General features: G+C 33.4%; 1 protein-coding gene across 1 annotated transcript; it reads left to right on the top strand.

Moving 5' to 3' along the window:
- The first annotated feature begins 14,100 nt into the window (after positions 1-14,100).
- LOC108460264 (protein TIME FOR COFFEE-like) lies at positions 14,101-19,862 on the top strand. Its single transcript, XM_017759701.2, has 12 exons — positions 14,101-14,569; positions 14,683-15,018; positions 15,121-15,278; positions 15,389-15,671; positions 15,750-16,083; positions 16,176-16,227; positions 16,328-16,414; positions 16,498-16,717; positions 16,853-16,898; positions 17,007-17,073; positions 17,169-17,534; positions 17,667-19,862. Exons 1-12 carry the CDS (start codon positions 14,485-14,487, stop codon positions 19,143-19,145), a joined length of 3,513 nt encoding a protein of 1,170 aa, XP_017615190.1. The 5' UTR covers positions 14,101-14,484; the 3' UTR covers positions 19,146-19,862.
- The last annotated feature ends 1,310 nt before the right edge of the window (positions 19,863-21,172 follow it).

The raw sequence follows: 21,172 nt of genomic DNA, 5'->3' as shown, positions 1-21,172 counted from the left end.
TTTCTCTCACACTCGTGTTTGCACTCGAAATTAGGCTTTTACCTCCACTCTATTGCACTTACAACTCTCGTGCCTTTTACCTCTCTTAACCTTTTCTCGTGATTTCGTAAGCAGATTCGTTAAGGCTTAATCCTTGGTCTAGGTGGTCGGTTCAAAAGGGTAACAAGTGATTGATGTATTCGGTTTGGTAGGTGAAAGAATAGGAATTGGGTTAAAAGTGTGGCGTATTAGGAAGAGTAGGATAGAAGATGGATCGAAACTATATCAACTCAAAGCTTGACGATCAACTAACAATTGAATTGCATAAATCACTTTTTTTTTCAATTTTTTGTTTGAATTTTTTTTCAAACTTGTATAACTTCTTTTTTGTACTATATCAGCAAACTAAATACAATAGAAGCACTTTTGTACACGATTTTTTTTTTCTCCCATTGCGTGAATTTTTGTTTTTATAATAACAAAGAACAAACCAATCAAAATGAGAAAACTTGATATCTGAAATTTTTTTTCTATACTTTTTTTTTCTCGACCCTACCTCGGAATGCTCCGCTTCAAACGCCTAAGCTTCTCGCTTTAAGTAGCTCGATACAGATGATACTGAACCGCCTCGGAAGAGTCGAGTCAGATTAGTGTGCCCGATCGTCAACAAGAAGTTACGTTAGGGTTAATTGAAAAGGTCGATGAAGGAAAGAAGGGTATTGGTTTTGGGTTGATTAGAATAGGTAAGAAGAGTTTGAAAATTCGGGTTTGGAGTCCGAATAGGTATGGATGAAGGAATTGGTTCAATTAGGTAAATGGAGAATGGGGTTGAACAAAAAGTGCAAACAAGAACCAATACCGATTTGGTATCGACCCGTTGTTTATAAGCTCTTTTAGTTCGGTTTGGAATTGGTAAAGGAAAAACCTCGACCCACTATCTAACAAGATAGGAACCTCGGTATGTTTGAACGTCACACTACGAGTAGTGATAAGTTCGGTTTCGACAAAAGAGCAACGGTGACACACTAGAACGCTAGGAAGCCAATCGAATCTTTGAACGAAATTTGAGAAAAGTTTTTGCCTAACAAATTTGGCAGCATAACATTAACAAAAGTCCAAAAAGTTCTTTACAAAGTAACACAAGCCACAATTTATAGTGAATGCAAGGGATAGCCGAATAGGCTCTTGAGGTAGCTAAATGGTTTCGAAAATTCGAATTTTTGATGAAGCTTCCTTGAAGTTTCTTGTGCATGGAGAACGGTAAGGGCAGCTTCTAGATGCCTTGATTCAATAGAAAAATTGAATGAATTGTTTAGGAGCTGAAATGCCATCAATAGGTTCGGCCAAATGCTTGAATTTGGAATTAATGTCCGCTTGATTCAAATTAATGTTCATGTGATTAAGGAGCTGTCTAGAGCACTTCAATAGTCTTAGAATGTGAACAAACCGATTTGAACACCACACATGTGTGAACAAACAAAACCGAACAGCCCTTGGTGTGAAAGGAATAATCGTGGGTGTGAACAGCCTTAATTTGTCTTGGGCGACCAATCGGTCTTCTTGAAGAGTTGTAAGGTTTGGCTGAATGGTCACTTAGGGAACACCAAAGATCAAGACACCAATTTTAAATCATCCATGCACCTATGCCGTCAAGGGGTAATGTACCTACAACATTTAATTCAGCAAAATAAATCCCTTTTAGACACATTAAATTCGCAACATAAATAAAACTTGCACCATAAATTAGGGTGGACATAATTAATCTTTGTAATAGTTAAGACATATTTAATTGGTCCTAATTAATTAAGTACTTAATTTAGAACATAATTAAAACATGTCCAGATTATGACAAATTAATTATTAAAACAAATAACTAATAAAACTAATAGCAACTTAAATGATTTATTCCAAGATAATAAACGCATAATAATGAAATGAGTGAAACGAGCTCGTTAAGCTAAGTTAAGTTGAAGTTGAGTGATTTGAGCTTGAAGGAGTATGCATGGTTTGCTTGGCTTCTGGTCCAAGAGCTTTCAAGAAGTCCAAGAACGGTTTCACCCCAAACTCTATCAACTAAGGTTGTTGTTGCATCTTTAAATCTCTTTGCTCGAGCTCGGGTGATCGGTCTTACAGGCAATTCGAGAGGATCTTCATTGGCAGCCGACAACTCGGAAGGTGTGGTTGTATCAAAACCCATGGAAATACCCTTTTATCAGCGAAAAATAGACGCTATGTAACTTTATTGCATTGGAATACCTCCTATTTTCGGTGGATTCTTTTGGAGAAAGGATTAATATTTGTTCTATTCCATTAGCAATTAAGAGAATTAAGGCTATTGAAACTGAATCAAACTGGTCGATTAGATTAGTTAGACTAAAAATTAACTAGTAAGTACGTCGATTTAGAACAACAAAAAAGAATAAGTTATAACCAATCAAATCAAATCGAAAATCAATGATCTGACTAATTTAACTAATTTTAATCGTGATATATAAAAAATAATAATAATTAGAATTTTAAAATGGATTCAAAAGCACTTGTCTCTATCAAGCAATGTTTTTATTATATTTAATTGTGCATGTAGATAAAATATGAGAAAAAAGCAAGGTTTAAGTCAAAATTAGAATAGTAATCACATGGGATTAAAGGTTAATTAAAAAAGTAGCTACAAGGTTAAGGATGAGACATAAACTTGGTTTAATTAATGTTGGGGGTAGTGGAAAGAAGATGGATATCTTTATCTAGGGTTTAGTATTAGTTTTAGAAACACAAAGTATTGGAAAAAGCCAAAGAAACATGCTTTTATTGTTTTTTTATTACTAATAAAATAAACTTAAAATTAAAAGGTGGGAATAGTTTAAACAAGGCTAGCGTGCAAACCCATATAGAATAAAGGATTCTGGTGTACTAAGATTGCTTTTTATTTTATTATTATATCATGCTTTTTTTTTCTTCTTTTTTTTCGTATTTATTTTATTTAATAAAATAAACAAAGCTGCATTATGTCTCATCCTTTTTATTTATCAACCTACTTCTCTACCTTCATTTTTTTACATTTTGGTCCTTGTATTTTCTGGAACTTAAGAAATTAATCTAGAAAATCGGTTGGACAAGTCATCGATAGCCTCTGAGCAAACAAAATTTGGATTTAAACGGTTTTTTTTTTGTCTAAACCCAAACATTCCTATTTTTCGAACTAACACCCATGAGTAAGTCTAGTTTGAAGGAATAAAATGGGCATAAAGTAGATTATATGTTAAAATTTGTATATTTAGTAAACATAAAGTAATGGAGTATTTATTTCCTTAAATATTCCATATGCAAGTTGGTAAGTGTTGGTGGCATTAAAATTATTAAAAAAACACATAGCTTTTTAATAAATTTTAAATATTTTAAATATTGAATTAGTATTTAATAAATTATAATATTAATTTTTAATAATAATTTTACTATATATATTTGAGCTCGAAACTATTCTTCTAATAATATAAAGCCTTTTAGGCTTTATATTATTAATTTAAAGCTGATGTGGCAATAACGAGATCCGAGGCCAGTAGCGGTTTGGAACCAAAGAACAACGAGGCAATCACAGCCCCCACGCTCACTGTCGTGATTGCTTTTTTCGGATCCTGCCCTATTTACACGTGTATTTTCCCATCCAATTGTCCCACTCGCTTCCTTTTCTATACTCGCCATGTTACACACACACTTCTTCCTACCTTAACAATCCTGCCTGTCACAACGCGAGTACAGTGCACATCACTTTCGACATTAATTGGATTCGCTAGATTCATTTGAAAACATGGCGAAGAGTGACATGCAGGTAATTTTTTTTTTTTTATAAAATTTGAATTCAAATTAACTGTAGACAAAGAAATTTCTTTGGATGAATTACAGTATAAGTCAAAATTACCATGGGTTAAAGTCAAAATTATCATGATAAAAATAGATAAATATTAAAATTATACATAAATTATAGTTTAATGTATAATTGTATACATAAAATTTTGATTTAATCAATTTTTTTGTAAATTATTAATAAAATTATTGATATAATATCGTTTTATGTTTATATATTTCATACATAAATAATTATATTTATTCAATATAAAAATAATTCGATATATTTATTTTTTAAACGTGTATGATTAAATTAAAATTAAAGTTCCAAGTATACATTTGAACCATAATTAAAGTTTCAAATATATAATTGCACCAAATTAAAATTCATGTGTATAATTGCACATTAAATCAAAGTTCATGTATAATTTTGAGATTTATCCTAGTAAAAATGATGATATTTTATTTGGGTTATATTTTTCTCTAATTAATTTAAATTAATTGAGAGATAAATAATAAAAATATAATATCACTAATTAAAAATAAAATAATTAAATAATAATATGAAAGGATTATTTTATGTTTAATTGATTAAGTTAATAAGAAATAAATAATAAATTAATTAATTTGATTTATAGTAAAACAATCAAATGAAGCAGTTATCTTTTACAATAACTTTCTCTTGTTCATCAAATTAGATCAAATGAAGCAATTAACTTTTACAAGAATTTTCTTTTATTCATATATTTTGCACTATAAAAAGAGGTTTCTAAGTCAGTCGACACATTCACAAGTTCAATAACAACATACAAGTTCTAAAGAAAAGGCTTATTTTGATTCAGTTCAACTGTAAAAAAGAAGACAAAAGTCGGTTTTAAAGAAAATCTCTTATCAATATGTGTCAACTAAAGAAATGAGGTCCAAACCCATTTCAAGAGCAAGTCAATGTGACATTTGATATAATCTATATCCATTCAATATCAACTTACACGACCCTTAGATCAAAATCAAATGAGAGAGAAAAATCAAAAAATATTTTTCTTTGCATTCAATAAAATTCCAAAGACTGTAAACTTTTTTTTTTCTAAGTTACCAATAAAATTTAACTCCAAATTTTCAAGTCAATTTTTGACTTGAAATTTGTGTGTACATTAATAATTCTGTTTTAAAACCTTAAACAATTTATTATGACCAGTAATTTTGGTATTTGGTTTATGCTATCTTAGATGATTGTATGTTATCTCACATTTCGAATCGATATTTTATTTGTTTGGATTTTCAATATTTTTTGGTGATTTTAGTATCTCGCTTTCTCAAATAGTATCAAGATATTGTAATATATGCTATAATTTCAATATCATCAATTCTTTGAGTAATCTTAGATTACAAGCGAATCTTAAATTTTGAATCAATTTACTACTTATTTTTATTATTTTAATTAAAATTATAATTTTTTAAAGCTTAGTTTAAAAAGAGTTAATAATGAAACAATATATGCTATAATTTAAAGTTATAATTATCATATCCACTGTAAAGAGTTATTTATTATTATTTTAATTATGATTTATAAATTGATTTTATATTACTTATCAATATATAAATTGTAATAAAATAAAAAAATATCATAATTTAGGTAAATTAAGATTAAAAATATGAAAGAAGCTAATTTTATTAGAAAAATTACACAACAAGGACAATTTAATAAATATGTGTTTTTAGGTAATTTTACATTTAGTCAACTGAACACTAAAATCTTATATTCTAGTCAAGTGAATTAAATCTGTAACATCCCAAAATTGGGCTTAATCGGAATAGTAGTTTTGAGACCACAAATCCGATGTAAAAATATATGTTTTATGATTGTTATGAGGTTTAGAATATGAAAATAAGCATGTTTTATAGTTTCATGAAGAAATTCTAAGTATAAGGTGTCCAATCGGGAATTAAAGACCAAATTGAATAAATTGCAAAACTTGGGCTCTAGAAGTAATTAGTGTGAAAATGCAATGGATTATTAATTAATAGTCCTTAGATAGCAATTTTCTTAATTCTAAGTTTTTAGACAAAAATGGGCATATATGAAAAATTTTGAAAAGTTAGTAAGGAAGTGCATTTTGGTCATTTGGTAATAAAATTAATAAAAAGGGAAAAATGAAGCAAAATTCAACCATGTTCTTCTTCATGACTGCCGAAAATTGAAGGGTCTACATAGTTAGGGTTTTCAACATTTTTAAGCTCAATAGTAAGTGCTCTTTAGCCTCGTTTTTAACATTCTTCGTATTTTTGAGATCCTCGTAACACGTTCTCTCTATTTCTGCCCCTATTTGTAACAGCCTAATTTTCAGTGGTGTCGGAACAGTGATTCGAGATCACTAAATCCGACAAATGAGTAGGAAATATTATTAATTTAGTGAGTATAAATTAAATGTGAAGCTAGAAAAAATTTTGAAATAGTGAATAGTGTACTAAAAATAAATATTAAAATAATTAGAATCGAAAACGAGGTATCGAGACCTCGGGAATTTTAAATCGAGCCATAAATATTTTTATAAATATTTATGGAGTGTTAATATGTTAGTACTAAAGTTTCGTCAAGAAATTTTAAAGTTCTAATAGTTAATTGAACAAAAAAGACTAAATTGTATCAAATGCAAAATTGTGGGAAATGATTAAATAGCCTAATTGATAAAAGAAAGAGGGTTTAAAAGGAAAATAGACCCAAGGTCTATTTGGGCTGGACGGCAAGGGCATGAAATCAACAAGAAAATAAGGAGAATTAAGGGCAAAATTGGAAAATTGCAAATATTTACTTAATAAAGCTAGGACTAAAGTGGAATTATCCAGATTTTTCTTTATTTTTCTGCATTATCATCAAAAAAATGCCATGGAGGAGTTCTATTAAGCTGGGTTTTCATATTTTTACTCCAAGTAAGTTCAATTCTTGATTATTTCTTGCAATTTTTGTATTTTTGTGACTTTTACAACTAGGTGCACTTGTTGAATTCAATAGTTTTTGATTCTATGAAAGAAATTGAAAGTTTCTATACATATGTGCTGGAAGTATATGATGATTTGGCATGGAATTAGAGCTTGAAATTGTTTATATGTTGATTTTATTGTAAGAATTGAATAGAAAGTTAATGTTTGGGACCTAATTATAAAAGAGTTTGAAGTTAGAGTTTTATGTAAAAATTCTGAATTTCAATAGTTATGAAATAACTTATAATGTTTAGGAAAAGTATTAATCGAGAAAATTATCTTAATTGAGTGGTTAATTGAGCAATGACTGAATTGTATGAATTGTGAAATTTTGGGTAAAATGGAAATCAACATTTTGCACTAAAACTGTTTTGGACAGCAACAGTAGTCTAACTTTGAAAAATCACCAAAAATTGTAGAAATGGAATTAGAGGATGAATAAAATATGAAATTAAAGCTTATTGAGTCTAGTTTCTTATAGAACAAATAATGTTAGCAATGGAATTGTAAATCATGAGGTATGATAAATTTTGTGAGACAAGGTCAGAATGATTTTGGGTTCCCCTGTTCTGACTTTGTAAAATCATCAAAAATTGGATAAAAATAATTAGGGGCTTAAATTTATATGTTTAAAATCCTGAATAAGTCCATTTTCAAGAGAAACAAATGAGAACATCATTCGAATCCTGTACGAGGAGATAATTAATTTTTAGTGAAGAAGGGTCGGAACTGTCAGATAGCAGAACAGGGGAGACTTCAATGAATAAACTGTATTAATTGGCCCAACCAAAAATATATGAATGAGTCGCGTATAAATTGATCACATGCCCGATTATAATCGATAAGTTTTGAATTAGAAACGATATAATGTTTTATTTGGAATATTTATTATGAAATTATGATTATCGCCATAATACAAAAATCGAACTTGTAATATCCTGATTTTGGGCCTAGTCGGAATAGTGGTTTCGTGACCACAAAATCTGAGATAGAAATAATTATTTTATGATTATTTTAAGGTCTATGATATGATTGCATGATTGTGTGAAAATTTCGTGAAGAAATTTTATGCATAAAGTGCCTAATTTGAAATTTGGGACTAAATTGAATAAATTGCAAAACTTGTGTTCTAGAAGTATTTTGCATAAAATTGAATTAGATTATTAATTAGAGGTCCTTAAAGAGTAATTTTACCAATTTCTAAGTCTATGGACAAAAATTGGACATGGATGGAATTTTGGAAAGTTTAGTAGTAAGGGCATTTTGGTCATTTAGGGTAAAATGAATTAAAATACAAAATTAAAGCCAATTTTGCTCATCTTCAACCCCATGGCCGAATATAGCAAGGAGAAACCATGGCTAGGGTTTTCAAGCTTCCAAGCTCGATTGTAAGTTCGTTCTAGCCTCGTTTTAATGATTTTTACGTTTTGGAGTCCCCTAGCTCGATTTAGCTTATGCTAGCAATAATTTAACCTAGGGTTTATATTTGGAAAAATACCCATAGGTGAAATTTGTGTATTTTGGTGTTTTATGATAGAATATGAGGTTTTAAATTATGTTAGACAACTTGTGCTACTCGGTTTTAAGTGAAAACAAGCAAAAGGGCTTAATCAAGAAAATACCTAATAGTCATAAGTACATGTTAGAGTGAGAATTTGATGTTGCCATAGAAGGAAAAATGATCAGCATGTCATAAAACATAAGAAAATAGGCTGAATTTTAATTTACGAGCTTTGGGGCAAAAGTGTAAATATGCAAAAGTTTAGGGGCAAATTGTAATTTTTCCAAAATATGATTTTGGGTCAATTTGAATAATGTGAGTCCTAATTAGACTATATTTTAAATGATAGATCAAGAAAAACTGAAATTGGGCTAAAATGGGGAAAATACCAAGTTGTGGATGAAATGGTAAAATAGACATTTTCGCATACGAGGTAAGTTCATATGTAAATGTTGGTAACATAGTTATTATTTTAAATGTTTTAATGTTTTTAAATGATATGATAATTATTATGAAATATTATACTTGTGATAATTGTTTGATAATATGTCAAATTATGTGATATACTTGGAAAATATGAAATACTACCGAGTATCGATATCGGCATTCCGTAGAAGATGGTTGAGACACATGATTGGGAAAAGGTCCGTTGAACCTTAGGAATGGATTAGGATACAAGTGACATGTCACTGGGATATTTGGGCATCCGAACTCGTTGAGTTGAGTCCGAGTTCACTTATGGATGCGAGCGTCCGAACTCGTTGAGTTGAGTCCGAGTTCGTGAGATGTAACTAGGCATCCGAACTCGTTGAGTTGAGTCCGAGTTCACTTATGGATGCGAACGCCCGAGCTCGTTGAGTTGAGTCCGAGTTCACTTATGGGCGGGTTACATGGTAGCTTGGCTACATATGTGGCACTTATGTGCAAGTTATCCATGTATCCAATTATATTCGATGTGTTCAACGGGTAAAGTTCTACTCAAATGGAGGAATACTCAAGATGAAAGGGACGATTGGTAAGTGTTGTGAAATGGATAATTTGAACAGGTATGTACTTAACCCTCGGGTTGAAAACTCGATATAACAACAATATGGTAAGATGATAAATGAAAAGGTGATATGAATGTCTTGGTGATGATTATGCAAATGATGTTTTATGTTTGCTTATATGGTTATGTTACTTGCTATTTGCATGTGAGCTTACTAAGCATTTATGCTTACTCCTCCTTTTCATTCCTTGTAGTGTTGACAAGCCAGCTCGAAATCGGAAACGGTCGGAGGCACGCTCACACTATCCGTATACCATCTTGGCATAATGGCTTGTATATTTTGAGTATGGCATGTATAGCATTATAATCATTTTGTATATATGGTCTTATGATATGGTTATTGAGTGGTATGGAAATAGAAATGCTTGGTAATGATTAGCCATTGGAATGGCTAATCATGATCATATTTGGTATTATGTATGTCAAATTGCTAGCTAATCCATGGAAACCATGAAATAGGTAAAATTTACCATAAAATAGATTCAGACAACAGCAGTGACGTAAGTTTGAAAAATCACTAAAAATAGTAGAAATGAAATTAAATAATGAATAAGTTATGGAATCGAAGCTTGATGAGTCTATTTTCATATGGAATAAGCGAAACAGGTATATGAGCTATATTTTATGAGATGTTTAAATTTTTGTGAAACAGGGCCAGAGCGATTTCTGGATCCCCTGTTCTGACTTTGGAAATTCACCATAAATTTTACAAAGATAATTAGAAGTCACGCTTTATATGTACAGATTCCTTATTGAGTCTAGTTTTATTAGAGACAAACGGCATAGTCATTGAAGCTCTGTACAGGAGATATCTGATTCGTAATACACAGAGGTTAGAGTAGTTGAACCCTGAAACAGGGAGACTTTAACTAATAAACTGTACTAATTGGCCCAACCAAAAATTCTAGAAAAAAATTAGTAGATATATATATGAGTCTAGTTTCAGGAAAAATTTACGGAATTGGATTTCGAGTTTCGTAACTCGAGATATGATTTTTAAAGCGATGTGATGCAGTTAGCCAGCTTGTCTGGAAATTTTAAAATGAATTGTATGAGCTGTTTAATTAATGAATTAAGTCCGTTAACACCTCGTGTTCAACTCCGGAAATGGTATCGGGTATGGGGTGTTACAGAACTTGTGAGTTTATATAACTAAATTTAGTGACCATTTGTTAATATTATTAAATTTCAATATTATTTTATGAATGGTGATTAATATTTATGTATGTTAATTGTTGAAAATAAGTAAATTATGTACAAAAGTTATGAAATTGAACTGAGAATTTCGAAGGAACGGAACGCAGGAAATAAGTACAATCTTTCAGTGAAAAAGATGAATTGACGGTAAATTACCCAAGTAAACCGAGATTCAGCATTTGTTGCAAATTCTCGTGTTTGCTTTCTGTTTAGCTCTTACGACCTTCCGTTAACTCATATGAGTTTCGATTAACCCTTTTGGGGTTTCAGTTCACTCTGTGTGCTTGATTAGCCTTCTAAGCTTCCGCTTAGCACTTATGTGCTTTAGTTAGCCTTCGGGCTTCCGTTTAGCACTTATGTGCTTCAGTTAGACTTCGGGCTTCAGATCACAATGTAGTCAAATTCGTAAGCTGTTCCTTGAATGGACAAGTTGCTAAGTCGTAAATGTAACATGTGGAAAAAGAAATGTAAGCAATGTTATCATTATTATTATTAAGCTCAATTATGTGATTTTTTCATTCAGAGATCGTGTTTGATAGAATATGTTAGTAAATAATGAGTATGCGAATCAAAGTGACAGAATTTAAACACCTAATGAGGTTGAGCTCATTCACACGAATTTGTCATTTGAAATTGTGATTGACAGAGAGAAACAGTGAATTGCATGCTTATCAATGGTTACATATAATTATCTGAAAAACAAGAAAAATGACGGTTATTGATATATGGAAATGTGAGACATTGATATATGAATGTGGAATATGTTTGATAAATGTGTTCATTCATAATTATGGAATTATGTACCTCATGTGTGCTATTTGCATAAAGATGATATTTCAAATGCTTTAGTAAAGCTTAAATATGAAATAGTATGAAATCGAGACAAGTTGTTATAAAAATATATTTAAATTATCTGTAAGTGTTTTTGTACTCCTCAGTAATGCCTCGTACTCTATTCTGGCGACGGATACGGGTAGGGGGTGTTACACTATTTCAAGTTATGGTTCATGTTAGAAATTTGACCCGTGCATGAAATGGTTGTTTTTTTGATGATTTATCGAGGGTTATGAAAAAATCTGATACCAATACTCTACCCATAATTTTACATTCCACATTTATTGCCGAAAAGATAATTTTATTAAATTAGAAAGGAATAAATGAATAATCAAACACATAAAAGGTTAAACACACACATTTAAAAGTATAAAATTAAAAAAATCATGTTTATTTTGCAAGTAAAATAAATGGTTGATTCAACCGAGTCCCAACTCAATCGTTAAATTATTAAAAGTTCATTATTTTAACAAAACAGTAAACATTATTCAAGGATATTTTTATCATTTACATAAAATCTAAAAAAATAAATGCATATGATAAGGGGCGGATATAAGGGGTAAGTAGGGGACCTAGCTTCCAAAATTGAAAAATTGTAATTCTATAACAGACTCGTATATATTAATTTCCATATGTAACATTTCTTTTATATATTAATTTTTAATATTTTACTATATATTATAACAGACTTGGCTCCATCCTAACTTTATTTATAGACTTTAAAAACTTTACTAACAATGTATCAAATATTTTCTTTCAAATAAATACATATTCACTATATATTAATTATTATAAAATATATTTATTAAATAATTATGTTTTTACCTCTACCATAAATGTAATAGAATTTAGTGATAATATATAATTTATCTCGTGAACTTGTCCATTTATACCTAATTGATCTTTAAATTTTGTTGGACTTAGTTGATCCATTAACTTGTATTTCGTCAACCAATTTGGTCACTTCACACTAGCACTATTAGTTTGTATTGGCATAGCATTTCTAGTCAATCTGGTGGTGCCATGTAATGGTTTCTTAAAATGCCACGTGGTGAGCATAATTTATATTTTTATATTTGTCATGTGATTCATTGAGAGGCTACCACGTGGTACATTGAATTGGTTAATAGTATCACATCAGCACAATTAAAGGTGCTAGTGTGAAGATATCAATTTAGTTGGAGAAATACAAGTTTAGAGACCAATTAAATAAAAAAAGAAAAAATTTAAAGACTTAATAAGTACAAATGCACAAGTTGGAGGGCCAAATTATATATTAAGCCAAAATACTTCCATCCGAAAAAGCATATTCAAATATATGTAAATATCTAAATTCCTGGTATCTGTTATTACCGCTTTATTTTTGGTAACGTCATGCATATATGCCACGTCAGTAAAAAGCCCCTCGGGGACCCGCCATTCTCGCACGATTTCAGCCCTCTCTGCTGCCAAAACATTATTGACCGTCGGATTCGACGGTGGTTGTTGAATCTCGGTTCCAGGTCTGACTCGCTTTATTTTCTAATAATAAATCTAGTTCGTGACAACCAAGTTAACGCCACGTCGGATTCCGATCCAATGGATGACATTTCCCTATCGGCGTCGGACAATAAATCTCCATCCTCAATTTCCTTGTAGGTCCCATTAGAAAAAGAATTTGTCCGACCGAGCGGTCATTTCGGACCCCACCAATTACCACGTGACTAATCTACTACTTTTTATTTCCCTCCACTGTACGGTAGGGGAAAAAGAACGATATTTCATTTAAGTGGATCAGCGAATGGGAAGTTGACAAGTGTACTTTCTGAAGTGGGATCCACCTGGTTAAAATGCGAATCCTTTTTTCCTTCACATGTGTTTACTCACGCGCCAAACGAATGCGTGGCGTAGAGAGTGATTGAGAAAATTGAAGAAGGTGACTAGGTGAGCCCCCCCGCTTGTTCCGGCCCCACAAAAAGATAAAAAAGAGAGATAGATTGGTTACGTAGAAACGCCAAACTAAATTAATGATTATTTGTTTATTAACAACATTATTTTTTATATTTTATTGAATTTAATTATTAATTAAAACTGACACATAGGTGTAAAATGAAAAAACTTTTGGTTAAATTTTACTAGTATTAGCAGAGTCAGAAATTTTTTTGAGATCTAAAATTAAATTATAAAATATAATTTTATTATTTTAATAATTTTAAATAATTAAATTAAATTTTTATTATCTTTGAGTGATAAAATATAAATTTATAATTATTAATTTAAAATTTATAAATTATAAAATATTAATAAAATTTTTTATTTTAAGAGGATATAAGCCCTTGCTAAACTCCTGGCTCTGTTAATAGAAAAATAAAAAATAAATTTTGAATAGCATGTATCTAAAAGTCACATGTATAATTACGTATAATTGTGCATAAATAATCTCGTGAAATATTTATGAATAGGTTTTTTAAATAAAAATATTTATGATATTTTGTGGAATATAAATTGAATTTATAACGCCTGAAACGTGGCAAGTTAGTGGTCATTTACCATATTCCATCAGGAAAGTGACGTATCTGTCACGTAGGCATCTAGAATGCCACATCTGTCCAAATATCGAACGGTGAAGATCAAGCCATTTCTGAGAAGTAAAAATCTGGAGCGTCACAATTCAATACCGGCTCCTGAAGTAGGTTTCCACTTTGACGAGAGTGAAATGACCAACAACATTAAAAAAGGGGTACAAATTGGTTCACAGCTGGCCGTTTAAAGTTAGTTAATAATATTTTTCATAAAGTTTGAAATTAAATAAATAATATTTAACTTTTTTAAAAAGTAAAATATCAGTGTCTGGTTAATATTTCCCATTAAAAAAAGAGAGATAAGTTCAAAGGAAGAGAGAGAGAGAGATTTTTTAAGCTATCGCAGAGGAGGAAATAAAGACGAAAAGAGAAAACGGTGAACTCTTTTTTATGTATTCATTTCTTTTTACTTTAAAAGAAGTTTGAAGCTTGAGGTTTTGAAACAGTTGTTTTTCGCCGGAAATTATGGCGGATTGTTTAACGGCGGGGTATTGTCGTTGGAATATTGTTTGTTTTTGAGGTTTAATTGAAATAGAAGTTCTATAATGGAGAGAAATAGAGAAGGAAGAAGATCGAACATAGCTCAGTCAAACGGGTTGCATAAACGTCGTCAACGGAATAATAATATCCGTCAGTCACCTGATTTCAGACTTTTTTATTTCATTTTATCTCTGTGTGAAGGTTTTTTTTTTTTTTTTGGAGTTTGATTGATTGATATATATTTTTTTGGTTGGGTTTTGCAGAAGATGGAGAGATGGAGATGCAAGAAACGGCGAGGTTAAGAGAGAGAACGAGTAAGAGAGATAGAGAGCGAGATTTGTCGAATCGGAGCAAGCGTAGGCGGTCGAATAAGGTGGTTTTACGTGAAAGCGATAAGAGAGAAGACGGAGAAGAAAGTACGGAGGAGAGTTCAGGTGGTGAAGAAGAAGAAGAAGAAGAAAACGAAACCGAGCAGCAGCAGAAGCAGCTCAGTAGCCGTAAAATCTCACCTTCTGCTAGAATTTCTGGGCAGGCGACTCATTTGAAGGCCACCGATGAAATGATGATGAGTTTTCCGGTTCCCAGAAAAGCTCGCTCAGGTATCAAAATTGTTGGTTATTTAATTATTTATGTTTTTATATATAAAAGATGGAGCTGATTTCCCTTTTTTCTTTACTCTTGGTATTCTTTTTCTTTTTCAGCTTCAGTGAAAAGGTCACATGAGAATTGGGTGGCTGGAAATGGTGGTTTCGTCGATGAACATAACCATCTGCGAGGTTCGGTGTCACCGGCTCGTCGGAGCGTTGAGTCTGACCGTGTTTCACCGTCTTCATCAAATGGTTCAGTCAGGAAGAAGATGGTCAGCTTATGGGCCTTTTCTACCCTCTTTTCTCCTTTTTTTAATGTTTGACGAAATTGAGAGGATTTAGCTGTTTTTGGGTCTTTTGTTTTTCCCACGAAATGTTGCAGAAGACGAATCGACCCAAGACTCGGCTTCCAAAGGCGACCAAGTCTTCGAGCTCAGCTCAAGAGGATATTGAGATTGAAATTGCAGAGGTTCTTTACGGATTGATGAAGCAATCGCATAGCTCCAAGAAGGAAGATAGCGCTGGAAACCCTTCTTCAAAGCTTGAATCTGAAGATGCGAATGTTTTCTCTACGGATATTAAGACCTCTTCTTCTCCTCAGATTGCAAGCTCTGCACTCAGCCAATCCCAGACAACAGTTTTAAAGGATCCATTAACTGGCCTTGGTAACTACTTTTATCATTAAATCCTTTTGCCATATGGTATTCTTTTTCTTTATTTGTTTTCATTATTGGCATTTGTAGCCTCAAACAAGAGCAAAATTGAAGTTGTGGGTTCTCCAACTCCACTGAAAGTTGAGAATGAACAGCAGGCAGAAATGGGAATTTGTTCACCAAAAAAGGGTCAAATTTTGGGACTTAATGCTGCAATTTCTGATAATGGCGTTGCAAAAACTGCACCAGTGGTAATGGAGTCATGGGAGAATGCAATGTTGATTAAGCAAGGAGATCCGAAACCATCTGCTGTAGAAGAACCGAATTCTGTAGATAGAGCTGTGACCAAGGAAAAATCAGTTACGACCAAAAAGGAATCTGCTAATTTGGGTGTTGATTATCTGAATCCCACCGCGACTGAACCGTAAGTATCAAAGAATCTTGCTTTCTTTCTATCTCCTTTAATTAATGCTCTCAAGATATCTTATTTCTTTTAAATGGCGGGGACATCGATAGAGTATCAGCAATGACAATTGTGGAAAGCCAGCTTGAAGAGATCGATTTGATGGTGAGAATCTCCTTCTGTCAAAATTAGATTACTTGGGTTGGTATTTTGCTGTCCAAATTACTGAAGAAGGAATAATGAGTAGTGCCACCTTTTCCAACAGGCTTCTCCTATGGCATCATCTCCAGTAAAGGATGGCTGTGCGGATATAATGTCCAATCCTAATTACAAGTTTCAGGATGCAGAATGGGTGAGTGCATTTCGGCTCTACTGATTTCTCCTCCTGATTTTTGTTCATGGATTAAACATATTATTTTTCTCATTTTCATGCAGAAGGTGGAGACCTTGGTCAAGGATGAAGCAAAGGTTGTGGAGAAAGAAATGAAAGCAGAAGATAGTAAAGGCAAGAAGATGGATACAACTAATGAGAAACGAGAGTTGTTGAACCTTAATTTGGAGAAGCCGGATCAAGCTGCTAGTGATTGTTGTACATTTGAGCTAGGTCAAAAGCCACAGCTATCTAAAGTTGGCATTTCTAAAGTGATGCAAACAGGTAAATTTTGAATATGTTTCAGGTTTTGACTCTCTGTGCTGCTTAATGAGTTTTATTTGTTAACTTTAGCTCTCTTGGTTTGCTTGAACTATGAATTGATGAAGTTTACTAACTGATTCTCTTCTCTTAACTCAGCTTCATCTAGTTCAGTGCCTGTGCCAAATGGTCTGCCACCACTGGGGTAAGCTACCAAGACTTTGTTCCGGACCTGCATTTTTTTTTGTTAAATGGGGTTGCGGAATTATATCATATTGTTTCTAAGGAGTTTGACTTTTACTTTTTATAACAGGTATATGCCTCCCTTCCAGACATTTCTGCCTATGGATGCAAGTGTCGGATCATCCATGGCATTGCAGGTATGAATTACTGATTTCCTTTCTAGGTCTAAGGTTCAAATGGCTCTGGATTTTTCTTGGCTTTTAATTAACTATTTTCTATTGAAAATATGCAGCCCTTTCGTTTCTTGCTTTCCCAACCTCGGCCTAAAAGATGTGTCATGCATCACTACATTGCTCAAAACATACAATCACACCAGCAGTATGCAAAAATGAACCATTTTTTGCCACCACAGAGTGGTTCTGTTTCTCTTTCTGGGGGCAAGCCCAGCAATCTCAATGTGGCACCACCTGCAGAAACTTTGATTCTTGGAAATCCATTAGTGAGTCTAAGCCCTACCTTGGAGAAAAGTAAGGTTGCAGCAAGCTTTCCTAGTCTTACCAGGAAAGATAAAATCTCTGAATGCTCAAAGGACGCGACAAAGAAGAAGCAGGTTGTGGTTCAACAGGCTTCCCAACCGGTATCTACTGGTACCTTGAAGGTATGTTTATGCTTTTTAAAGTTAATGAAGCTTTCTTGCTACTTCATTTTTTTTTGTTTCTTTTATTCATTTTCAATCATTTTGTTTCAGAAGTTTTTTTTTTTCTAAGTCTTGTTTTCTGTGATGTTGCAGCATGGCCCTGCTTTCATATTCCCTTTGAGTCAGTATCAAACAACTGCAAATCCATCTGGCCCTTCTCATTCTGCTACCTCAACTGGCAAAGCATCCTTGACTGATAATTCAACACTTGGAATTTCGACTAGCTCTACAGTGTTACAAGGAGTAGCAGGAGCTGTGAGCTTTAATTACCCAAATTTGGCTGCTAACCAGGCTCCGTACTTGACTATATTACAGAACAATGGTTATCCTTTTTCTATCTCTGCACCGGTCGGAAACCCATCAGCAATTAGAGGAGGAACCCCCAGTCAGTCGTTGCCTTTCTTTAATGGGCCTTTCCATTCTTCTCAGATGTTCCATCCTCAACTTCAACAGCAGCAAGCTCGCTCTCAGCCTCTGGTTCAACCAGCTTATCAAAATACAGTCCCATCAAGTGGTTCATCGTCATCCCACAAGCAACCAGAAAGTCAGCAACCACGGGGTGGACAAGTTTGTGGCAACAATTTTTTGAGCTCAACAAGCATGCATTCGCAGCAGCTTCAGGAGCATAATGTTCTTTCATCCAATCAATCTCGTAAAATGGAGCAGGAGATGAGTGCAGAGCGTCCAATTGCGAACTCCCAGAAAAAAGTTCATTCCCAGAACCCACCTCTTCCTCATCAGCCGCTCAACTTTGCCTTCGTACCCTCTGCATCAGTTGGTGGAGGCGGAGTTGATCTTGTCCCTACTCAAGCATTTGCCATGTCATTTGCGTCCACTGGAAACAACAAAGCTTCAAATCTTAACTTCTCATCTATGGCACAAAACCCTGCAATTTTGCATAGCCTACCTGAGTTGGCTCGGCAAGGATACCAAGTTGCACCTGCACCACAAGTTGCACAGCAGAAGAATCACCAAATATCTGATGGGAAGAGTGGATCTAGTTCGACCAGTAAGGATGATGGAAAAAAGGCAAGTTCAGGGAAGTCGCATACAACAAATGGTCAGACATATTTTTTTGACAATTCAGCTAGATCTTTGAATTTTGTATCCTCTACCGTCACGGGAAACTGGACTCCGTGCTCCATTACCTCCACTACAGTAGCCATAAGTCCTCCCGTTGTTGCTAATACATCAAATTCCCATCAACAGCTGCTTCAACTTCAGAAGCAGCACATGGTGCAACAACATCATCAGCAACCTGCTACAGCTTCTCGAAGCAAAATTCAGACAACCAACACCATGCCTGCATCTTCGATTGCTGCTAAATTTTCTAGCAATGCTACCATATACACGCAAACTGTTCCCCAAAGCAACCCTGCTGCACAATCAACCCCATGGAAAAACTCAGCTAGAACCCCAGCTTCCCCTGCTACCAATGTTAAAACTTTTCCCCAGCAACCATTGAGGCCTCCACAAGGCCAAACACAAATATCGTTTGGGGTAAATACCAAGTCCGTGTTATCGCCTAAGGCACAAGAAATACCTACAGCAGCCAGTCTGCATCGCCTATGATTGTTTGGTTTCACGTAGCTGTGGCAACTCGAGAACAAGCTCAACAAGCAACACAGTTGGTTTCATCAGTTCCTACACTGCCATCACAACGGGACACAGATTTCTTCTGCTCGTAATGGCCAAAAATCGTCTCTGGTTTGTGGAAGAAACGTGCCTTCAATCTTTGAGCACATGCGCCAGCCACCTTTTCTACAGCAGATGCCTTGTTATTACAGGAGACCCCCATGGAATTTTCAAGGGACAAGGTTTTTGAGGGGACCAGAGCTCTTCATGTATGCCTGAGGAACTAAAGATATTAATTGTCTGACAGATTCAGCAGAGGTGTAAAACCAAAGGAGCTTATGAATTGAATAAAGATTAGAAGATAAGATTTGGGTACAACTCCTGCTGGTACCAAGCATCACAATCACATTGGCTTAAAGGCCTGGGGGGTCATAGCTCTTAAAGAAGAGAGGATACTATTAGAAAAGGGCTGTTATTAAACCATGCCATTTTGAAGTAAGAACCAAAGTAGGGGACCAACCAATACCATGTTTTGGATAATTTTTTTGCTTTGGGTTGCCCTATTAAAAGTATGGTTTGTGGGGGTGTTAAAATGGGGTCAAATTTATTTGATTGGTTAAAGGTGATGCTGACAGTGTAAATAGCTTAATCATTTGCTGAGAAAAACGATGTTCTTAATTTGGTTACTATTTTATTTGAAAAACATTAACCTTATGCTTTGTTCAATTTGCCATTGATTTTGTTGTTATTGATTGTGGGTGGAGTTGTGGGGATGTGCCTGAAGTTCAAAAAAAAGCAGAACCAAAAAATTCTCAAAGGTAAGAAGTGGAAGCAACTGAATATTATTTGGCCCTTTTTTTTTTGTATTCTTTTGTTGCTTTACAATTACACTACCTCTTTAGAATTATTTGGACATGATAGTTCATTTTCAGGAAAGGTTCCTTAAATAATTGGGAAAAGCAGGGTATACTGTCATATAGGGTTAGTTTGTTGTAGTATCTGCCAATAGTTCATTGTTAAGGACAGAAAAAGAAAGGAGGAAGGTATCCAATAATTAAAGGTTCCCACAGTATGTACCATTTTTTGGACACTGAGGAATATGATCCTGCCAAATGTTTCAGTCTCTTTTAAGACTATTGGTAAAATTAAGCCTTAATATGAAAATAATTACCTAGTTCAAGAACAATTATCAAGTTCAAGATTCATTTGGACAAAAGAAGTTCATACCTCAATGTGAGAATAATTTCTAGTTTAGGCCTTAATATGGGAACAAATAGCAAGTTCATGGGCTAATTTGAACAAAACAAAGTTGAGATTTCAATGTGGGAACAATTGTAAGTTTAAGAACTAACTAGGATAAAAGAGTTTAGTCCCTAATGTGTGAATAACCGCCAAGTTCAAAGATTAACTTGAATAAAAAAAAATTCAGGTCCCAACGTGAGAATAAGTTTCCAAATTTACACCTAAAAAATAATTTAACCCTGAGAATAAATTTTAGTTGGAAGATGTGGAAAATTGCAATAAAAAGAAAAAAAAATCCTGTTATTATATATATTTTTTGAATTTTAAAATTTTAGTTTTGATCCAATAGTACAAATTAAATTTGATATGTCAATTTTTGCTATCAATCATAAAATAGAGATATTATTTTATAGACCATTTTCACCACATCATCCATAGGCCCTTTCCAATTATCTAATGACATTTCAATAATTCTTTTCCTGTCATTGATACATAATTTTGATAAATTTTTTCCTCTAAAAATTTAACCTTGAACCTCCAACCCAAACCCAAACATGTCGGATTCGGGGTTGAAGGCTCAAGGTCTATGTTTGGATTCAATTTGAGTTTAGGGTTACGAGTTCAGGGTTCTAAACTCTAACATAAAACCCTAGACCCAAAACTTAGAATCTCGAACACCAAACCTTGAACCCCAAACCCGAACATGAACCTTTCGGATTCGGGATTCAAAGTTCAATTCAAATTTGAGTTTTAGGGTCTAAAGTTCGAGTTTGAGATCTATG

The sequence above is a fragment of the Gossypium arboreum genome, chromosome 12 (genome assembly GCF_025698485.1).
Source record: "Gossypium arboreum isolate Shixiya-1 chromosome 12, ASM2569848v2, whole genome shotgun sequence".
Taxonomy (NCBI): Eukaryota; Viridiplantae; Streptophyta; class Magnoliopsida; order Malvales; family Malvaceae; genus Gossypium; species Gossypium arboreum.
The sequence above is the reverse complement of the archived record's forward strand: the minus strand, read 5'-3'. Positions and strand labels throughout refer to the sequence as shown.

Coding starts and splice junctions, on each gene's coding strand:
- LOC108460264 (XM_017759701.2), top strand. CDS start 14,485: ATGGAGAGAAATAGAGAAGGAAGAAGATCGAACATAGCTCAGTCAAAC. Junction 15,672..15,749: donor GGATCCATTAACTGGCCTTG/GTAACTACTTTT, acceptor TGGCATTTGTAG/CCTCAAACAAGAGCAAAATT. Junction 17,074..17,168: donor GATCATCCATGGCATTGCAG/GTATGAATTACT, acceptor GAAAATATGCAG/CCCTTTCGTTTCTTGCTTTC.